We start from the raw sequence: 22,981 nt of genomic DNA, 5'->3' as shown, positions 1-22,981 counted from the left end.
CTTAGCTTCTCTTCCATTCTTTTGGTGAGTGCCTAAGTTTCACTTCCATAAGTCATGGTGGGGAGTATACATTGATTCATTATTTTACGTTTCAGACAAACTGGGATATTGCTCTTCAGTATGTGACTATATTTCCTGAATGCTATCCATCCAAAATTTATTCTTCTCTTGACTTCCAGCCATTTATCATTATTACAGCTAATAACTTGTCCCAGATAAGTATATGACTCCACCTTTTCAATTACTGCTCCTTCAATCATTATTTCCCTTTCCGTGGCATACTTGTTCATCATTACTTTTGTTTTAGCCATATTCATCTTTAGTCCAAAATCCTTACTAACTGTGCATAACTGATTAAGATTTTCCTCTAATTCTTTGGGATCGTGGCTTATGACCACAATGTCATCTGCAAATCGTAAATGGTTTAGGTACTCTCCGTTCACATTGACTCCTTTCTGCGACCAGTCTAATCTTCTGAAAGCTTCCTCAAGGGCAGCAGTAAACAGCTTCGGAGATATTGTGTCTCCTTGTCGAACTCCTTTCTCAATTTTAAATTTCCTACTGTCTTTGTCTAGTCTAATAAAGGATGTAGCACTCTCATATATTTTCTTCAAAATCATAATATATGGAGTATCTATGCCTTGTCTTTCCAGTGCCCCAAACATTGCCTTATGCTGTATGGAGTCAAATGCCTTTTCATAATCCACAAATGCCAGGCATAATGGTGTTTTATATTCATTTGCTTTCTCCATTAGCTGTGATATTACATGGAGGTGATCCATATTTGAGAATCCTGTCCTAAAGCCAGCTTGCTCTTTCGGTTGATTCTCATCAAGTATTCTTTCTAATCTGTAATGACCCTTGTGAACAACTTGTAGATATGGGATAACAAGCTAATTGGTCTATAATTTCCAATTTCTGATTTAACTCCTTTCTTATGCAGCAAAACTATGATTGCATTATTCCACTGCTTAGGCATCACACCTTTTCTAATGCACTTTGTGAAGAGCCTTGCCAGTTTTTGTGTTATGTCTCTTCCTCCCAATTTTAACAATTCTACAGTAACTTCATCTTCCCCCGGGGCTTTCCGATTCTTCATTTTCTTCAATGCATGTTCTACCTCATCAGGAAGAATATTGGGTATGTCGTATGTGTTGCTACTTTGCAATCCATGTTCCCCACTGCTGGTATCATTCCCTCGCTCCTTGTATATTTCTCTATAGTAGTCTTCTGTTATTTGAATTATGCCTTCTCTGCTGCTTATAAGTACACCATCGCTATTCTTCAGTTTCAGTATCATTTGTCTTTCTGTATTACTGCTCATGGCTGCTGATTTCAATCCTTTGTTTTCCCTTAATGCTTGTTCTACTTTTCTTGTGTTAAATCTTCTTATGTCCTCTCTAAGTCTCTTTCTAATGGCTTTGCATAACTCAGTATACTCAATTTTCTCCCTGTCAGTGTTTTTCTTGCTCTTCATTTGTCGTCTTTGGTTCATCATGACAAGTGTTTCTTGACTAATTTTTTCTTCTTTGGATTTCTGTTTCCCTATAGGGATACAAGTACTAATAGATTAACAGTAGCCGCTGGCAGAGGTGAAAGTGGTTCTTGCACTGCTTCTATTGAAATGAGCATCAGCCTGGAAAACAAGATGCAGGATATTTCAGCGACTGCTGGGTGTCATTTCGGTACAAGTAAACACATGGGTTGTGTTAGCATAGCTAAGAATAGGAACAGGTGCATGTATACTTGCGTGTACACCAATGCTTAGGAGTTTGGTAAATAAATTTGATGAATTTGAGGTATTGCTCAAAACATCAAAGGCAGATATTATTGGGATATCAGAGATGTGGTGTCACACAGATATAAGAAACGCAGAACTGGAATTTGGGGAGTACAATATGTACAGAAAGGATAGACAGCGAAGGAAGGGAGGAGGGGTTATGCTATTAGTTAAGAAACACAAATCCAAGGAAGTGAAGCCAGTCGACATTGCTGGAGACAGTGCAGTGTTGAGTCAGTTTGGTGTGACGTAAGCATTGGGAGATCAAAATTGAGAGTAGGAGTGTGTTATAAGCCTAGTGACTCTGATGAGTATAATAAGAAACTGTACAGGGAAATAGAGTGGGTAAGTAAATCAGAGAGTCTTATAATGGGGGATTTTAATTTCCCAGATATTGACTGGAATTTGTGGGTTGGTCAATCACACACTAGCAAGGCTTTTGTGGATTTATTGGATGATTGTTTTCTACATCAGCATGTTTGGGAGGCAACTAGAGGGAGTAATACTCTTGATCTGATTATCAGTAGTGATTCTTCATGCATTAAGAATCTGCAGATAAAGGAACCACTAGGTGGCAATGATCACAGTGTGCTGAAGTGGGATTTACTCAAAGAGGTAAATACCATCAGGGATAAAGGGAAGGGTTTTTGCTTTCGTAAAGGCAACTACGATGGTCTGAGACAGTATTTAAATTCTGTACAGTGGGACCAACTGGTGATGTTACCAACAGCAAATTCAAAATGGGAAGCATTCAAAGAATTTATCTTGGAAGCTACTAGGCTTTACATACCAACTAAGAAATATTGTTCAAGGTTTAGGCCTAAATGGATGTCAGATGAACTAATGAGACATATGGCAGAGAAGAAAAATGCATGGGATACATATAAATTAATGGGTGACATGGAAGCCTATGATAGATATAATCTGGTCTGTAACCAAGTCACAAAGGAGATTAGGCAGGCAAAGGCAGACTATGAGAAATCCGTGGCAAAGGATGCAAAGAAAAACAGAAAAGAGATCTTTACCTATGTAAACTCTAGAAGGAAAGGGATGAATCAGATTGGTCCACTGGATATTAATGGTTCAACTGTTGATGATCTTGCTCAGGTAGCTAACAGACTAAATGAGTATTTTGCATCTATATTCACACATGAGGAGTTACTCAGGAAGGGGAATGCCAGAGGTGAAGTAAACTCTGGCAGTGAGCTAGATGATTTTGTAATAACGGAGAGCAAAGTGGAGGAGAAATTGTTTAGGATATAAACATAAAAAAGGCTCCCGGGGTGGATGGGATCTATCCAGTTATATTAAAGGAGGCAGCAAAGGAAGTAAGCAAACCCTTAGCCATAATTATGAGAGCTTCTTTGGACTCAGAGGAGGTACCCATAGACTGGAGATGTGCAAATGTGACCCCAATTCACAAAGGAGGATCAAAGGCTGACACAAGTAATTATAGACCTGTGAGTTTAACTTCTGTTCCAGGAAAATTAATGGAGGCACTGGTTAAAGAAGCACTGCAGGATCATCTAGACAAGACTTCAGTTATATCTCGGACACAGCATGGTTTTGTTAAGGGAAAGTCTTGCCTGACCAATGTAATTGGATACTATGATGCAGTCACAAAAGAACTGGATGCAGGAAATAACTATATATATTATATATTTGGATCTTAGAAAGGTTTTTGATACTGTTGCACATGAAAGACTGCTTTTCAAATTGGAGCAGTGTGGCATTGGAATCTAATTGCTGCTAGGGGTAAAGGGATGGTTGAGGGGAAAAGACAGAGAGTGGTAATCAATGGACACTGCTCATCATGGACTAATGTTATTAGTGGAGTCCCTCAGAGTTCAGTGTTGGGTCCATTGTTGTTTTCTGTATTTATAAATGATATTGATGATGGTGTATCAAGCTTAATGTCCAAGTTTTCAGACGATACAAAGGTTGGCAGGGTTGTTAAGGACACTACTGACAGTATGCTGCTGCAACAGGATCTGGAAAGGTTGAGCAGATAGGCTGAGAGGTGACAAATGTAAAGTACTACATATGGGAAACAGTAACCCCAGAGTAACGTATCAACTGTGGTACTACACTGACAGTGGTAGAAAATGAAAAGGACCTGAGGGTAATTGTGCAGGCAGACATGAAGTTTTCTGAGCAGTGCAGATGGGCTGCAAGAGTAGCTCATGGTGTCTTGTCAATGATATACGGGAATTTTTCTAGCAGGGATAAGGAGGTGATTATTCCCTTGTATAAGGCAATGGTCAGGCCACACCTAGAGTACTGTATACATGTCTGGAGGCCTCATTTCAAGAAGGATGTAGATCTGCTGGAATGAGTACAGAGAAGGGCAACAAGATTAGTGAATAGAACAAAGGGTTGCTCTTACGAAGAAAGCCTTAAGTTTTGCAAATTACAGTGTCTGGAGACTAGGCACCAGCGAGGTAGTTGTTGTTATTTGGTTTTTAGGAGCATTAGCAACTAAGGCCATATTGCTCCGGGAATATGCGGTAGTCATTCCCTGACCTTTCCGCATCCTCCGTATTTGGTGGTCACGGGCTCGAACCCCAGTCTGATCAAGAAGCGTGTGCTATGCACTGCTGCTCCTGCCCACCTGGCTATGGGAGGCACCCTACTGGCGAGGTGATCTGATAGAGGTGTATAAAGCCTTGACTGGTTTGAGCATGCTCAATGCCGATGGGACTCCTCCTCTTGCTTAGAATAATTACCTAAGAGGGCATAAATTCAAATTGAGGAAAGACAGATGTAGGATAAATGTGTGGAAATTTGCCTTTAGCCAGCAGGTAGTTGGTTGGTGGAACAGACTTCCATCCCTTGTTGTGGAAGTTGATAGCCTAAACAAATTTAAGGCTCAGCTGGACAGGTATTTTGAATGAACGGAGGGGTGAAATAGGAGTGTTTTTTTTTTTTTTTTTTTTGCCTGATGCTGCATGAGCTTGCTTTCTTGCCTCATATGCCTCTACTAATGCTAATGCTAATGTATCACTTTAAAATGATTTTTTGTCTCAGGGAGCATATTAATTTCTGTTTCATGCTTCGTTTTTTTTGCAGATCATATTTAAAACACCATGACTTTTCACATCAATTCAGTGTGAGTGAGCTTTTCTTGAGCTCTGAGTCCTAGCAGTTTTTGCTATGACTCAAATCATTAAGCAGTACAGTAGTAATCTAGTACAGCCCTCCCACTTGCCCAAATCTTCTGCCAGAATTTCACAACTGTTTCTTTGGTCATATGAAGTTATTATTGTGTCATTTGAAGAGTCATCTGACAATCAGATGTAGTCAGTGTTCAAACATTTCTGGAGTTAAAAGTATTTTTGAATGTTAACAGCTCTTTGTTTTCCAGTCAACTGTGGCTGTCAGGAAATATTGCAAACCAGTGAAAAACATGCAAACAAGATACAGCATCATTACCATACATACATTTCACCAATTTGTAGATTCCAGTTGCACTTTTCTGGAAACAAAATTTAAAGTTTGCTGTTTTTTCCGTTACTTAGCACAGTGACATTGCCTTGAACAACACATCCCTAACATCATTGCATGTGACTTATGATACCCCCAAATGACCATGTTGAGGAAAGCAGTTACGTACACTGCTCAGCAAAATTACAGAACATGTAGAAAACATGGTGTAACTTGTGTAGCTTGTGAAGCAGGTACAAAATTTTGTATAGTGGCGTACCATAGAATAATGATCAAATGAGAAGACAGTGAGAAACTTCAGACAGTTATAAAAGGCATTTATAGGGATTGTATAAGAATTACCAAAAAGGTCACATTACAGAAGTCACTACAAGATGCTCGAAGATATGGTCACACAACATCAGTACGGCGATGATGCACTCCAACGGCTAAACAGGCTTGACAGCAGTGAACAATGCTCGATATAAGGGTGTCCATAGGATTCTGCAACAACAAATCCCATTCTTCCATCAGCGCAGACCTTAGCTTACCAACTGACAGAGGAGTTGGCTGTTCATGCAATGCGACACCTAAGGGCGTCTCCCACACGTTTGATTGGATTTAAGGCTGGTGATCGTGCTGGTCAAGGCAGTTGGATATCTTCAGTTTCAAGATATTCCTCAACCACTTGAGGTCTATGTGCAGTGATGTTCTCATGGAAGAAAAGAAAAAATCTGGGCCAACTGCACCGCTAAAACATAGGGTTCGAGGATCCGTTCTTGGTACCCCTATCAAAAACTATTGCGGCAGGTGATCATTATTCTGCTCCCACACGAGAACACTGTAGGTATCCCTTTCTCTGATGTTGGAGGGATTGTACTGCATTCCTTTTTGTCTCCAGGTGAAATAACATCTAGAATCTGTTTGTAGGCTAAGATGGGACTCATCAGCGAACAGAACTGTACCCCATTTGTAAGGGCTCCAAGTTACGTGTTCATGGCACCAGTTTCGATGGGCTCTGCAGTGGTTTGGGGTTAATGAGATACAAACCACTGGCTTCCTTGCGTAGAGTCCACTTGAATTGCACCTTCTTAACATAGTCGGGTTGGAAATGATTTCACCTGTGGCTGCAGCAACCTCAAGGGCCAGTTGACAAGACATTGTAGGGTTCTGTCTTACTGTTAGAGCCAGATAGCGGTGTGTTCTGGTTGGCATAGCCCTCTTGCGACCATGGCCAGCTCTCCTTGTAATGATTACTTTCTCCCCAAACTGCTTCCATTGTGCCGAGATGACACTGCACGACACATTAAGCCATCATGCTACTTCCGCCTGTGACTGCTCGGCTTAAAGTCATCCAGTAGCCCGCCATCTCAAAGAATCATCTAAACAATGATGACTTGCCATCCTGAATACTGGAGATGTGGTAATCACACTGAGCAAGCCAAAAAATGGGAATGAAGTGATGTGGTTGCAACCTATGTTTTTTATAGGCATGAATAATTTGCATAATGTGCAGCTCTGTAAGGTGGTAGATCAATTTCTATTGCATACTTGGAATTTGCATGCCAGGATGCCTATTATATCAAATATTTGCCTTTGGTGTGTTCACAATAAAATATTCATGAAAAACCTTTTGTTATGTTAATTTTGTTGAGCAGTATAGTTCAGCTGTTATGGCACATTGCATCATGATCCTAAATGCTTTTATATGCCTGTAATGAATTCAGTCTCCTAACTTAATTGTCAAACCTTATATATGTTTCTTGCTAACTATTCTGTTTATACTTCTGTACATTTTGTTGTGATCAGTATTTTTCCATACGATATGGAAGTGGCCTGGTTCAAATTCCGTGTTAATGGGAGGAATTTTAGATTTTTTTTTCACTGTGACCATAATAATCAGTCACGAGTGAGAACCACACTGTTTTTTCTTCCATTCAGGAAGAAACCTGCTGAAAAATGATGGATGAAAAATTTGAAAAAATTAGATTTTTCATCAAAACAGGTATACCTCCCATAAAAGACATACAGTTTACAAGCAATACATTGTCACTTAGTCGATAGCTATCTCACTGTTTAATCTGAAACAGCATGGTAGCTAGTGGCAATATCAAAACACATTTAATTTTCAAAAAAAAAATGTAAAAAAAATTGATAGAAAAGCTTCTCCAAATTATTCACTTCATCTCAAAATGAAATTCCAATTTTTAAAAAAATCCCTCCGACAAGACACTTACATGCATACAGATGGAGTGATAGAAGAATTGAATGTTAATAGGGGGTGCTTCAGCATTGTTGCAAGGTGCACCTAAAATAATTCAAATAATTCTTGTGCAATTCCTTGTAATTAATAAACATAACAATAGCAATGACAACTGTTTTAAAAAATTAACTATTGTTAAATACATTTTTAACTGTTAAAATAAATATTGAACCAGAAGTAATGAGAATAAGATAAAAGCTGTGGAAGGAAGCACTGTTAAAGTTATTTTTAATTGAGATTAGTATATTTTGTGTATGTAAATACTATGAAGAATACTCTTTTATCATCTCATATACACTTTATAACTTTAAGGAACTTAAAAAACTCAATTTATGGAATAAGTTTAACTACAACTATTGACATTGACCACTGGATGTTTATACATTCCTTGTTCCCTTTCTTAGTAATTTCTCATACTTAGTCTTTGCCAGCATAATTATTTCTGTGGTATTATTACTGATCATCTTATAACTGTTATTTTCCTAATAGCCATGCTGTCTTTATTTATTGTTATTTATTTAGCCAACTGTTTTTCTTTCTATGTAGCCAACTGTGTCTAAAGAACTTATTTTGGCTTGTGACCCTGTTACTGATATGCTAAAAAAGCAGTTTGGGACCAGGAAAGTAAGCAAATTTGAAGTGATGGGAGAAGATGAAGTTGCTTTCAAGATGATTCATACTAATTTGTCTCAAGTTCTTGGACAGATAGATGACATTCGGAAAAAACCAAGGTAACATAACTTATTTATTTGTGGTTTCTGGTGCATTAAATAGACAAATTAGTTTTGTACTTTATTGATTTTGATAACCTTAATACATCCCTTATGGTTACTTAGCAGTGTTTTTTTCCATGGTTCTAGATTGCTGGGTTGGGGATTATTAGATTTTACTCCTATTACAGTTTCTTCCTCAGTGTTTAGGATAACCAGTATGGGGTAGAGAAGATGCAAATGTAATAGTCCCATGCTATTGATACTGGGTAGTAGTGTGCCAACTCCCTGAACCTCTTAATTGTTTTCAATGGCATTAGCAAAAATCCTTGCGCCTCCTCTGTTTAATACTGTCTCTTCTAATAATGTCCTTACAAAATAAATTCTGCCTACCAACTGCTGCTGGCCATGCTGAGAAAAATTTTATCTCATAAAGTCCTGCAGAGTCTCTCAAGCCTAGAGCTAATCCACGAGGCTTTTATTGCAAAGTCCCTCGTCTTGTATCTGGGCAGGATTTCAGACACAAGAACATTTTGTCCTATCTCATGACACTTTTATCAGTCAGCTTTAAGTTAATTAAATCATCAGTGTGAAGTTGAAATTTGCAGATGATCCATGCAAGTGAGGTGTGGGTTCCTTCAAAATGATTTGAACAGTCAGATTTGGTTAAAGGAATGTGGGGAAATAACCAAAGAATAGCATACTTTATATAGGGTAGAGTTGAAGGGTATAAATGAGGAGGGGAGGGAAGAGAGACAGTGTTATGATATAATCAGGCACAATTTGATTTATACAGCCTGATTGATTTACCATACCTTTTTGATTTGTGGCAAAGGAGATCATAGTCCCATTATATGAGTTAATTGTGAGACCACATTTAAAATATTGTTATGGTCTGAGGGCTATAGTTAGGACACTTTGAGCTTTCTGATAGAATCCAAATGATGGACGACTTCTCTAGTGAGAATAGCAAAAGGATATCCATATGAGGGAAGACTATAAAAATGTGGGGGTATATGGTGGGGCTTGGAGTTGGGGGAGGGGAATCTGAAGTGAATAAGGCACCAGGTTGGGCAAAATGAATGATGGTGGAATTTTGGGGGAAAAAATAGACTGGACCTGAAGAAGTTTCTGTCATCAGTATGTTGATGATCAGTGGAATAAACTGCTGGGTGGTTGAGATTGACAGTTTCACAAAATTTAAGGGGCAGCTGAGTTGGTACCTTCTGAAAGTGAGAAGAATGTGATAATGAGTGCATGTAGTTTTTTTTTTTTTTTATGTAGAAAAGTCTTTCTTGCATCCATTAGCCTTTACTCATCTCAGAGGTGCTAAACTGCTGGTTGCCTCTGCAACCTCTCTGGAATTCTGCTTACAAAAAATCAGTCTAGACTTGTTTTTCATGTTACTGTTGTCCTGTACCGTGAGGGAATGGGCCGTGGTACCAAAGACTGTTTCTAAAATCCCACTGAGGATGTGAATTTTTTTCCCGCCAGTATTTCATGATTTGATTTTTATTTTGATTCTTCTATAACACAATGTTGTAGCTATAATGGCATTGTATTATAGCTTACTGCTAGCAATATGTAGTAAACCCAAAAAATGGCATAATCAGTTACATTGTAATGTTTGACCAAGCAGTGCAAATCTTAATTGTAAAAAAAAAAATTTCATTTCTTTTTATCATTCAATATAGTTACATTCAATTGTTATGAATTATAGGATCAATATTTAATTGCAGAAAAGTTTCATTATATAAATTTTAAAAATATCCTATGGTACATGAAGTACAACATATTTCTTTTGGAATAGGAAGTTCATTTGTTTAAATGATAACATCAGTCATGGAACAAAGGAGGCAGAACTGGTAACAAAATTTTCCCTTAATTTTTATATATTTCATGTATATTAAACTGTTTTGTTATAAACTATTGTCATTAAATTTAAATAAAACATATTTAACGAAATTTGATTCGGTAGTTATAAAATAATTGACAAAGGTAAAGAAAGGCCACACGAGAAGCACGCAAAAGTTCGATAAATTTATCGGTAAAAGTACTTTGCTGTAACAGCATTTGTATTGTTGTTCGCTCAGTAAACATACAGTGGGTGTTATCAGTCAGGAGTAGAAATTGAATCCTATAGGAGGTTGAAACCCCGAAGTAGAGAGGGTAACCTGACCTTTTTTCTTTAGAATCACTGGTGAACTAGTGGATAAATTGTTTATTAAGGAAAAAAATGCAAAGGTAAAGGAAGCCCACACGAGAAGCACAGCAAACTTCAAAAAAGTTTACCAGTAAAACTATGTTACGAAAATTTTTTACGATGCCAGAACTTCCAATATGACTCTGTTCGTGATTCAATTGGTGGTTCTAAAGAAAAAAGGTCAGGTTACCCCACTCCACTTCGGGAGGGTTTCAAGCTCCCGTGGGATTCAACTTCTACTCCAGACCGATAACACCCACCAACAATACAAATGCCGTTACGGCAAAGCACTTTTACCGGTAAATTTCATCGAACTTTTGCATGCTTCTCGTGTGGGCTTTCTTTATCTTAGCCAAATAATTTTGTAATAACTGAGAGCAAAGTGGAGGAGAAATTGTTGAAGTTAAACACAAGGAGGCAGCAAAGGAAGTAAGCAGGCCCGCCCTTAGCCATGATTATGAGGGCATCTTTGAACTTAAGAGAAGTCCACATGGACTGGAGATTTGCGAATGTATCCCCAATTCACAAAGGAGGATCGAAAAGTGACATGAGTAATTACAGACCTGTTAAACTTCTGTTCCAGAAAAATTAATGGACTCACTGGTTAAAGAAGCACTGCAGGATCATCTCAACAAGACTGGAGTCCCCCAGGGGTCTGTGTTGGGCCAATTGTTTTCTGTATTTATCAATGATATTGATGAAGGTATATCAGGCTTAATGTCCAAGTTTGTAGATGATACGAAGGTTGGTAGGGTTGTTAATAACAGTAAAGACTGTACACTACTGCAACAGGGTCTAGAAAAGTTGAGCAGATGGCAACTGAAGTTTAACATTTACAAATGCAAAGTACTGCATATGGGTAGCAGTAATCCCATATGCAATGCTTTGTAACGTACCAACTGTACAGTACTACACTCGGGGTAGTGGAGAATAAAAAAGAAAGGGGGTTAACTGTGCAGTCAGATATGAAGTTTTCTGAGCAGTGCAGACAGACTGCAAGAGTAGTTCATGTGGTCTTGTCAATGATATATAGGAATTATAGTTAGGAATTAAAGTTATATAAAGAGGTGATTACCCCTTGTATAAGGCAATGGTCAGGCGACACCTTGAGTACTGTGTACAGGTCTGGAGGCCTCATTTTAGGAAGGATGTAGAGTTGCTAGAACAAGTACAGAGAAGGGCAACAAGACTAGTGAGGGGTACAAAGAGGGTGTACTTACAAAGAAAGGCTTAAAAGTCTGCAAATTGCAGCATCTGGAGACAGGTGTATAAGGCCTTGAATGGCTTGAGCAAGGTCAATGTTGATGGGATTCTTCCTCTTTCTCAGATTACATCCCTGAGGGGCCATAAATTCAAACTGAGGAAAGACAGTTGTAGAATAGATATGTGGAAATTTTCCTTTAGCCAGTGGGTGGAATAGACTTCCATCATTTGTTGTGGAAGTTGACAGCTTAAATAAATTCAAGACTGAACGAGACAAACTTCTGAAGTGAATGGATGGGTGCAACAGTTTTTTTTACTGATTCCAGGCTAATGATAAGCATTTCTTATTTTCCGAGTTTATTATGATACTTGATCAAAAATTAGCCAACTTTTGAAGATGTGAAAATTTATTTTGTTTAGGGAGGTTTTTTGTTGTTAACTTTTCTTTGCAGTGCACAGATTGAGTTGATATTTTGTTAGCCACCTGTCAGAGTTGGCTGAGGTGACTGTTTTCTCTTAAATTGCCCTTATGCTCCTGGAATCAATTCTGGCCTTGGAGATGTGGAAGAGCCCATTCACAGATGGATAAACTGCAGCCACAAAGGGATGCAACTGGTTGGAAACCTGTGGCATCCAAATGTTACTCTACTGCTATTAAGAAGCTCGGTTTGACAAAAACATTCCCAACACAAATACACTGTCACCACCAGCCTGCATTGTTGACACATGGTGGGATGGGTCCATCAACTTTTGCTGTTTTTGCAATGTTATTTCCTTGCCATCAGTATAAAGCAACAGGAAACAAGATTTATCAGACCAAGCAATTCTTCCAGCATTGATGTTTCTGAGCTCATTGTAACTGCACCTTTTTGTTTTGCTGACAGGAGTGGAATTTGGTTTGGTCATTGGCTGCAGTATCCCCACTGTGACAAAGTACAATGTGTTCTGCTTTCTGAATTGCCTAACACTATTATACTAGATTGCCATTTGAGTGACTGTAATCTTTTAGTTACTCTGCACAAGTCTTATCAGCCTCTTTCATCAAGCTACATTCACCCACAAGATTGCCATGTTGGCTGGTTATTATCGGATGAATCTCTGCACCAGAGGTACAGTGATATGGGAAAACCCCAGTGGGGGGCTGTTTTCAAGGTAGTATACATTAACCATTGTAGCATGTTCAGTCATTTAATCTTTTTATTTTAAGATTTGCTCATTCTCCCACTGAATTGTACTCTTACAGCACCTCTATGGTCTACCCCACCTGCTTTATATCACATCTATTAACATGATGCTGTTACTAAAGTAGTCCATTTTATGATTGTGTGGAACAGGACTGCAGTTTTGTCACTGAAGATGTGGTTCAGAAACATACGAGAATAGTTGTAGTCCTTTAAGAAATTAAAGGCGGATTACCCAACTATGTAGCTGGAACTGTTTTGTTTTTCACTAGATTGCTTGAATCAGTGCAGGATTATCTTTATAAGCAAACTTTCTGTGAAAGTTTGCTTAAAAAACAAAGTTCAGCAAACTGAGAAAGAAAAATCCACAGTGAGTTTTCTTTTTTTTATAATGCCTGTGCCCACATATATAAAGTTGAATTTTCTGATTATTGAAGTGGGGAGCAAGAGTTAAACCTTAAAACCAAAATCACAATTTGTCATTTTTCATATACAAGAAGTAACAAATTATATCTGCTGCACCATATTTCTGAGTGTGCAAGGTATTATGAAATACTCTGAACAAAACATTTTTACTTTTGTATTATGCAATTATTGATTTTAAACTCAATTACTTAGCTGAGCTCCTATTGAGGGAAAAAAAAAAAAAAAAAAACAACCTTTACATGCTTTATGTAATCCAGCAATTTTATTTTTTTCAGATTCAGGCAGTCCTTCAGGATTTTTATGAAAGTTTGTTTCCAATAAGGTCTTACTTCGAGCTTCCACCAGAGTACAGGAATCGATTTTTATATGTTAAAGAATTGAAGGAGTGGCAGAAATTAAGAGACATCATAAGGCTAGCTACATATTTCTGTCTTGGAGCATTACTTGTCTTTTCTGTGACTTCCTTTTGTAAGGCTGAGGTTTGTATTTCGAATATTAAATACACTAGCTTGTCATAAAGGAGTAGTGATTTTAGTATACTGCATATAAATGAACAATAGTGGGAACAAAAATTACTCTTAATTTAAGAGTTTATTTTTGATTAGAGCAAAAACCCACTCTTGTTTGGTGTGCTATAAAAAAGCGTTTTTTGTACTGTCATGTTTTTGGGGCCTGTTGGAGGCTGAGTGGTTAAGAGAAAGAGTGCAGTAGCACACACTGTTTGAGTGGACCATGGTTCAAACCCATGACTGCTAAATATGATTAACAATTGTATTCATGATTTATTGTAAACTCCTCTGACCTTGTTTGTTTCAGCGTATAAACAAGAAACTTATCTTTTTCTATTGGCTATGCATATTTGAAGAGTGTGTAAGAATTTTTAAAATTAAATAATATACAAATTATCTGCATACAATTTTTTTATTATTTTTTTCCCCCAGTATATTTCAAATTATCCCACTTTCCCAATGTGCATAGCCAACAGAAGAGCTAACAGTGAAACCAAAATTGAAAGTTGCAATTCAAGAAAGACCAAGGGGGAAAATTTTTCTCATGGCAATCTATTGCTTCACAATAGTGCTACTCTCAACAGAACCTTGAAAGTACTGCAGGAAGACATGATAGTTTAACTGGAGGACAGCTACTTCGAAGTCTGTTCGTACAGGTGATTGTTAACCTTTTATGGCTGTTGACCTATGCCCTCAGTTATAAAATAAATTACTTATCATATATTCACTTATGTATAATAAATTGAGGGTTTAGTGTCAAACGTTAACTACAAAGTTGCATTTTCTTTTTGCGATAACTTTAGTTTTACTTTATACAAATCATATGCATATCACGTCATAGAACCGTATCTCTAGTACTTTAGCTTAGGCTGCAAGTACATTTACGTTAACCATGAAAATGTCAAATGACTTTTTTTTTTTTTTTTGGTTAATTACAAAAACATCAACTAGAAAATGATTTTTGTAGTTAATGTTGTTTGACACTAAACCCTCAATGTACCACACAATACTAAGAGTTAGTGGTTTATATTTCTTTAAACACTGAAATGATTTGAAAATTGTGCATTTTTTGAGGACACTTTGATTCCACCAGTGATACTGCTGAAAATCAGTCATCATTACTGTTAGCTTACATGCACTTCAGAAATGTTGCTGTTATCCACAGGCTGACCTAAATTGTCAATATCATCTTAAAGAAATGGCATTCATTGTAACAGATGTATTGAGACAAGACTGCTGTACTCATCAAAGGATAGCCTCAATTAGTAAGCATTTGCCAGTCTGTGAACAGTGTATTGAATCTGAGTAAACAGAAAAGTGGTGTGTGGAAGTAAAACTAGCAAATCACACAAGCTTTCAGCATACTCACACTGCTGCCAATTAAAATCTTGTTCGTTCATAATTATTTTAAATCATTTTTCATAGCTCTGTGTTAAAAACTTTTCTCCATCCCACAATTAGCAGGCTAACTAGTAATAGTCAGAATACCTTCTGTGCAACTGTAAATATTCATGGAACTCTTGAATTCCACATGGTTGATTTGGTAATAGAATGAGCCAACCCAGGAAGAAACCTCTGCTGTTAAAAGTATAAACCCACTGTTTGACAAAGCATTGATATTGTCACTGTATAATTTAGCTAGCTATGCAAATACAAAAAAAAAACCCTATTATAATGACCAGTATTCTTCCAAGATAACTTAATGCAGGTAACCTTATTAATCAGTCCTCCGTGACAGTATAGTAGTTTTGCCACTAAGTACAAATCCCATTCATGACCGGAGGAATTTCTAAAGGCCTCTTCAGTTAGGGCTGTTAGCAGGAGTAGGGCTCCCCTGCAAACACTTGTACAGAAACATACACAACAGAGCTGTATGGTGTAAGTCACTGATTCTCCTAAAACCAATTTTAATGATTAGATACCATTATGTACCATACATTGGAAGTTTATACTTTAATCTTTTAAAAATGTATTTTTTTACATTCTTTTAAAAGATTTAAATGCATTTTTTCCCATCCTCTTTCTCCCTTCATAGGTGCGGCCTAGCAGCAGAAATCTGGAATCTCGTCGTCTCCGTAGAAGTTCTCTGAGGCACTGCACTTTAGATGTGTAGAATTTATTAAGAGTGCTTATGAAAGCATGCACTTTTGTGGTAATTCACTACCTTGTGAATACAAGCTTTTTTGTAAATTACACCTGTTCCATTCTCATTTTGTAAACTAAAAAAAAAATATATATATAGTTTTGTAGAAAAATAAGACTCATTTTTTTAAATATTATTTTCATTAGGGAAATAATATGTTTAGATCTTCAGTGGGCAACTAGTTGCATAATAAAGCTTTTTGATACCAGAAGCCACAACTTAAATTTCCAAGTGATGTGGACCCTATAGGATTTTTCAGTGGAATTTTAATGTAGTAGCTGAAATCAAATCAAAATTAGTATGCTCTACTTGAGTTCAAACACTGGGAGAGACTTCTACACTGACTGCCAAGTACTTGGCAATAAGGCTTGGGCTTATGTTCAACTTTCCATGGTTTTGCCTAAGTTGCTAATACCTTTTTAAATTGTATAACGTCACCAGAATAGGTAAATCTGCTTTACATTTAAAAAATCTGAGATGCAATCAAGACTAGTTGTTTCAAAGTTTACTGGCTTCCCATGCGACTGGCAGTTATTCTCTATTAGTGAATGTATGCTGAACTATGAATAATATATTTTGTCGAAGTGAACAGCAAAGCAGTATACGGAAGTAGAACCTCCATTTAAAATTCATAATTCTTATGCTTAACCTTTATCCCCTGGGTTGGGCTTCATTTGCCCTATGGAGTGCAGTACTGTAAGGATGGAGGGATGTTTCAGTGCAGTAGTAGAAATAAATCAAATCTAAATTAACATGCATTACTTTGTTTGATTTTGATCATGGAAGGATTTTCTGCTCTCACTGTTTGGCTGTTCATATAGACAAAATACATTATTCACAGTTCAGCATATGTTCACTAATTGACACTACCTGGAGCTGGTGAGAAGCCAGTAAAACTTCAAAATGCTGTCCTGGTGATGTCGCACATTTTTTTATATTTGCCTATTCTGATGATGCTATACAATTTAAGGTATTAGCAACTTAGGTAGAACTGTAGATAGTGGTATGTCTGTAAGTTGAACATAAGCCCAAGCCTTAGCCCTGAGTACTCAGCAGCTGGTCTACAGAAGGTAAAGCCTACCAATTTTGATTTAATATGAACTCTACCAGAAGGGTATATTTCATGTGATTTAAGTGGTTTTTTTTTTTCCAGAGGAGAGAAGGCAAGGCATATTCTAGGTGTTTGAACCAAATTGGATGCTGGAGTAGTGACAAAACAATGTGGAGTGATAAAGCATGCCAGCCACACAGTCATCCAGGTATCAGATGGATGTATTTGGGTGTGGCATATGACCAAACGTAGTTTCACCCAGATTACATTGCACCAACAGATGAAGTTTGATGTAACAATGCCAAATCTGTTTTATATGGTTTAGTCCACTGGTTAACATCTGAACCATGAATACAGTTATGTACTGTGATAGTCTGAACGATTTTGCCTTATCTGCTGATACAAATAAGGTTGAGGGGGGGCATTTTTATCAACATGACAATGCTCTATGTCACAACTGTTATGCATAATCAGTAAGTACTGGTTTCAGAGGAATAACATGGTGAGCCTACCATTTCCAGCTGAATCTTTGGGATATACTGGAACAATAGTTGAGACAGAACAAGACATCCTAGTTTAAGCAGTGAAGCAGCCAGTCTTGCTGCAGAAGCAGGCAAAAATCTGGTATTCACTTACCAAAAACTTATAGAAATTGTTCCCCAAACTTATGTTAATATGATCTATTAAGGTTGTATTCAATATTAAAAATTATTTTTATAATCAAATGTTTCTTATTTGGTGTTCCAATACTTGGAGGACAGTGTATCTGTAAACATGGCACAGCAAGCTATCAGTCAGTTGTGTAACATATTTTAGAGAAAGTAATACCATATTTCTCAGACCATAAAATGCACTTTTTCTCTTGAAAAATGTTGCCTAATGCAGTTTGCACAGACAATGTGTATGCCCACATTCTGCCATATTTTCCAGAAATAGATGCATTCTGCTGTATGCATTCCAATTCACAGTTTGTTTGGTTGTTTTAATCACTAAACTCTCAAACAATTGGTTAGTGATACTGTACAGCCTGTTCTAGTTTAAAAATGAGTGCATATTGATCAACCTGGCTTCAAAGGCCTATTCAGTTGTTTTATTTTTTATTGATTTCACATAACAAGCGTGTCATGTATCTGCCCTCTATACTGATTATGAATCAGTAACTTGTTTCACTACTGTTTTTCTTGTTCTGGCTGTTTTTTGTTTTGATATTTTCTGTTGTTCTAGCATATATCTATACACGTGAATAGTTATGCATACGCTGTTCTATCATCATTATCCATATCACATTTTCTTTGATTATTACATTACAATAAAAGCATGCATAAAATTGAGTTCCAAGAAACAGAATCACTGGGAGTGGACACCGTCAGTTGATACTCAAATAGGAGCCAAATATCTCACCACTTCTATTAAAGTCCTGACCACTGTTCCATTGATTTAAATATATACTCTACCCGTAATTTGTTGCAATCCTGAAGATCCTACCACTGACAGATTAATGAGCCTATACTTTAATAGCCAGACAGTCTATAAATAAACTTTTCTGGATTTTTTTAAAAAATTCTTCTAAGTAGCACATTTATCCACGAAAATGACCTTTCCATGATACTTGGGAGCTAGTATCAAAAACTGAAAGCTTTTTGCCAGTTGCTTCAACTCTTTGCATCATGTTTGTGTCAGATTTTAATACTTCCTTCCACTCTTAAAGTTGTTTTTGTCATCCCGAGAAGGAAAAAAGTGCTGAGTTGAGATTTTAAATAACCTTAGGAGCAGTTCTCTTACTAATTCATATCTTCGTCCACTGCTGGATGGCTTCTCAGTGTTCTTTTGGTGGAAATTTATTTCTGAAATAAGCTTCACAATTGATTTGAATATTCCATTGTATTTCTTACTTTTTGAATGTTCATGCACATTCAAAATTAGAAAATATATTTGAAAATATATTACTAAAGTGTATAATCATGATCTGCTATCTTCTACACAGTACAATGTAGTTATTACATAACAAGACTGAACACATAGCCACTAAACACCAAGTGCCACCTGTAAAATTAAGGCACAAAAGTTGACCTTGAACCTTTCCCTAATTGTCTGCCAAGTCATGTTCCAACACGCTCATTCACTTTGCAGTGAGACAGGTTTCATTACCTTGTATTTCTGTAGGCTGGTGGAAAAATGACAGGCAAAAGAATCGAACAACAAATCAACCTCAAATTTTTAACAAAACTAAAGAAAACACCAACTAAAAGTTGAATTTTACATCAAGTTTATTAGCATGTTTGAATGGCATAAAAGATTTTTAGAAGGAAGAAAGAGAATGTGGAAGATGAATAACCAGGCAGTCTAGTATCCACAAAAATGTGGACTGGCTAAAGACACTGATTAGAAGAGATTGTTGTTTAAACATTAGAAACAGTTAGACAAATTTTAATTGAAAATTTTGGCATGAGAAAAGTATGTACCAAGTTGGTGCCAAAAATTTTGAATGAAGATCAAAGAATGAGAAAACTCCAAGTTTGTGAAGTTGTTCTGAAAAACTTGAAGATCCAGACTGAGTACTGTAATTACTTGCAGTGAAGTTGACAGTTCCAGTACAATCCTCAAACTAAAAGCTAATCCCTCAGAACAAAAAAAAAACAATGTCAAAATCAGAAATGAAAACCATGCCTCTTGTTTTCTTTGATATTAAAGGAATTATGGCTGAACACATCCCACCAAATCAGATTATCAATCAAACATACTACACTGAAGTTCTGACAAGGCTGCATGAAAAATTAGAAGGAAGAGACCTGAATTGTGGAAGGATGGTTGGCTACCTCCATCAAGACAATACTCTAGCACAGCAGCTCCCAAACTACTGAGATATGCAGACCCCTACATACATATAAACACATATTACTTGATACCCCTTCTGAACTTTTCATGGACCCCAATTTGGGAAACACTGCTTCAGCACACAACTTGCTCTTTGTTCACCAATTTCTGGCCAAAAAAACAAATCCGTTCATGTGAACATGCACTCTAATTGCCACACTTAGCCCCTTATGACTTTTTCTCTTCTCTAAACTGAAAAGTGTACTTAAGGGAACCCATGTTCAGCCCACTGAAGACATTGACAGAAGTGTTAAAGGGGCTTACAGAAGATGACTTCCAAAAATATTTCTGTGCTTAAAAGTATGGAACAGTATGTGCAAGCCCAAGGCAATTATTTTTAAGGGGACAACTTGTAAGGTACAAAATATTTCATTATATTTATTTTATTGCAATAGTCTCATTATTTAATAGCCATACCTTGTATGAACTGACAAGACGTTTGGTTTGGGCTGCCCTGCACACTGTGCAGAGAAGAATTGCAAATTTTAAAACATTTAGGATTGAACAACCTCAAACTGGTTAATGATAATACTAATGTTATGGCTAGACAAAATTCCTTAACTTTAATATCAAAACAAATGTTTTGTAGAGATTCGCAATACATTTTCAGATCACAGGGCCTCTTACATTACAAGCATTAGAAAGAAACAGAACTACTCACTAACCCTCAAAATGTAATTATTATAATTATGGATGTAGTATTACTAATGTAATTAAGTCACTCTTGAAGACATGGATCTTTAATGCTCAAAATATAAACCAATGTGGATTTCAAACAAGAATATCTAATTTGCTTCTGCCTATTCGAGCTGCCTTGTTAATTTTCAGTTTATTATATTCAACAATTATTTTAAAATAAAATTCCCAACTTCTGGCAAATAGAGAATAAGGTGAGTTTTCAGTATATTTATAAACTAAAAGATATTAAGTTATATGTTCTTTCAGTTGAAGAAAGTACAAATTGGGATTTTTTAAGTTTTGGCCACATGAAATTAACAATGAAAAATTGTGCTTTTGTGAAAATGAATAATGACATGAATGGACTTGTGCTTCCTGAGGATTAATGAACTATAGACAAAGTCCTCAACATGATTTTCTGTAATATTTAAAGGCAATATGTATATATATATATATACACACTATAATACTAGAAGAATAATCTTTTATACAGATTTTTTTTCTTTTCTCCCTCTTACATGGAACTTTTTAGACAATTATGGCACATTTCTTATACATACACACATATAAGATGCTAAATCCCTAAAATGAGTATCACCAAAAGAAAAAACTTATGGCAAATATTTCATCTAAAAAAATAATAATAATAATTCACAAAATAGTAAAGCTTTGGACTTTGATTCAACAGACTTTGACTTGAAGATAGGATTATATTAGTGTTTAAACTAAATAAGCATGATAAACCTTATTAAAGAAAAAAAAATTTAAGAAATCTAAAAATCATTTCTTGATAATGGAACCATGAAATTCTGCCATCATTCATAAAGTAAATTAGCATCCATCAAAGTGGTGGAAAATAATTGAATGAACAGGATAAAATTACAATTATGAAACATAATTAACAACAGTGAATACAAATTTTCAGGCTCAGAAGCATTTGTTAATAATACAGAATACTATATATCTCTATTTTCAAGGACAATTGGCTATCTGCTTCCCGAACCAGACAATATTTCATCTTCTCTTCCTTCTTCTTCTTCAGATGATGGTTCATCTTCCTCACTTCCATGCTCAGAAGGTGCAGGTGTTGAAGCCCTAGAACTTAATGGTGAAGGTGGTTCTGACATTGGTCTGGGATATTTCAAATTGAAGCCTTTGCCAGTCTGAAATAAGTAAAAATAAATTGTTTTTAATAATTACAATAATTAAGGGAACCTTTAATTACATGCTGTAATTTAAATCACTCGAAGAAAAAAAAAAAAAAACAACCTTATCACTAATGATGTAATTAACTTTTGATTTAAGGAATGTCAATATAAAGATATCTGATATTAGCAACATACCATGGCATAAATAAAGCAGTATAAAATGTCATATAATATATATCCTTCTGGCATACCACCATAATAAGAATTGCAATCATACCATAAGTTACCACTTAATAGTAGCTATGTTAAAGAAAACAGCATATGGTTTAGTAATGGCTACAAAAAATAAAACTCCGGCCTGGCAAGAAACCACAATAAGAATAATTTAATATTTGTTAAGTTTTAGTTATGTCTTGATTATATCTTAGTGATGGACATAATCAAGAGATCATAACTGATTACAGCAAATCATTTGATTATACTCGTATCACTTAAATGATTCATTTGATTATGACAAATCATTTGAATTATGTCACTCGAATGACATAACTGAATTATATTCATTCAAATTATAACTGAATTATTAGTATTTAGTACCTACTAATCATTTGATTATTTCAGTTACTGAAATCTCTCAATTAAAAATCATTCAGTTATCCCCATCACTAGGATATTTATGCTACCAGTACCTCACATACATTGCTACTTGAGATTATTACATTCCAGCAAAAGCCACTAGTCACAGCTGATATCCATAATATTAATTTGTGCTTCATTCACAATAATGTAAACTGGGAAGGCTTTTTTAGTTCCTCCTCATAAAACCCATGATTTATGAGGGTGGAGAAAAGCAAAGGATGACAAAGAGCAGGGCTGTCCAACTAGGCAGCCCAAGGGTCATACACTTTAAAGTTTCTAGAAACTTTCTCCCCTGTAATTGATGATGTCTATTGAAATGCGGAGCTAACTCACTGTTGGTGGTCTATGCAATGATACATTCTACCTTCTCTCTAATATAAGTAATAGATATATTCTTGTGCTCTTAAAATAACATTCAGGTAAATGGAAGGAAGATGGTTTTTGTAGGCAACAGCACGTGCCCACACACAATCAGCAAAAGATTCCATTTGGATGCTTAACTGTGCTTTTTCTCAGAATGTTCCACCACAATACTGAACAATACAAAGAACAGCCATTACCAAATTCAATGCAAATTAAATTCCAAAACTATTATTATTTATTCTTCAGAAAAATCTTTCTCTCTCCTTCCCTTCTCCAAGAGACTGAAAAGTAATAATTTCCTGTTAAATATACTATGAAATTGTAGTTCTGACACTGCCTATAAAGTAATAATGAAGACAGTTATTATATGAAGTAGGCTTGCCTTTA

At 36.2% G+C, this 22,981-nt stretch overlaps 2 protein-coding genes across 2 annotated transcripts in view; one reads left to right on the top strand and one right to left on the bottom strand.

Annotated features, from left to right (window-relative positions):
• Gnptab (N-acetylglucosamine-1-phosphate transferase subunits alpha and beta) overlaps window positions 1-15,867 on the top strand; it is an 86,911-nt gene extending 71,044 nt beyond the window's left edge. Inside the window, exons 20-23 of the mRNA XM_090383865.1 lie at window positions 8,013-8,197; window positions 9,987-10,041; window positions 13,465-13,668; window positions 15,734-15,867. Coding sequence (XP_090239991.1) covers window positions 8,013-8,197; window positions 9,987-10,041; window positions 13,465-13,668; window positions 15,734-15,811 — 522 coding nt within the window. The 3' untranslated portion in view covers window positions 15,812-15,867. The remainder of the gene's footprint in view (window positions 1-8,012; window positions 8,198-9,986; window positions 10,042-13,464; window positions 13,669-15,733) is intronic.
• A 5,362-nt stretch (window positions 15,868-21,229) lies between these two features.
• Glys (glycogen [starch] synthase) overlaps window positions 21,230-22,981 on the bottom strand; it is an 87,257-nt gene continuing 85,505 nt past the window's right edge. Inside the window, exon 15 of the mRNA XM_090383956.1 lies at window positions 21,230-21,607. Within this exon, the coding sequence (XP_090240082.1) occupies window positions 21,431-21,607 (177 nt within the window). The 3' untranslated portion in view covers window positions 21,230-21,430. The remainder of the gene's footprint in view (window positions 21,608-22,981) is intronic.

The sequence above is a fragment of the Mastigoproctus giganteus genome, chromosome 10 (assembly GCF_048544385.1).
Source record: "Mastigoproctus giganteus isolate SK-2022 chromosome 10, ASM4854438v1, whole genome shotgun sequence".
Classification (NCBI taxonomy): domain Eukaryota; kingdom Metazoa; phylum Arthropoda; class Arachnida; order Uropygi; family Thelyphonidae; genus Mastigoproctus; species Mastigoproctus giganteus.
Note: the sequence above shows the minus strand (reverse complement) of the source record. Positions and strands in the feature narration are given on the sequence as shown.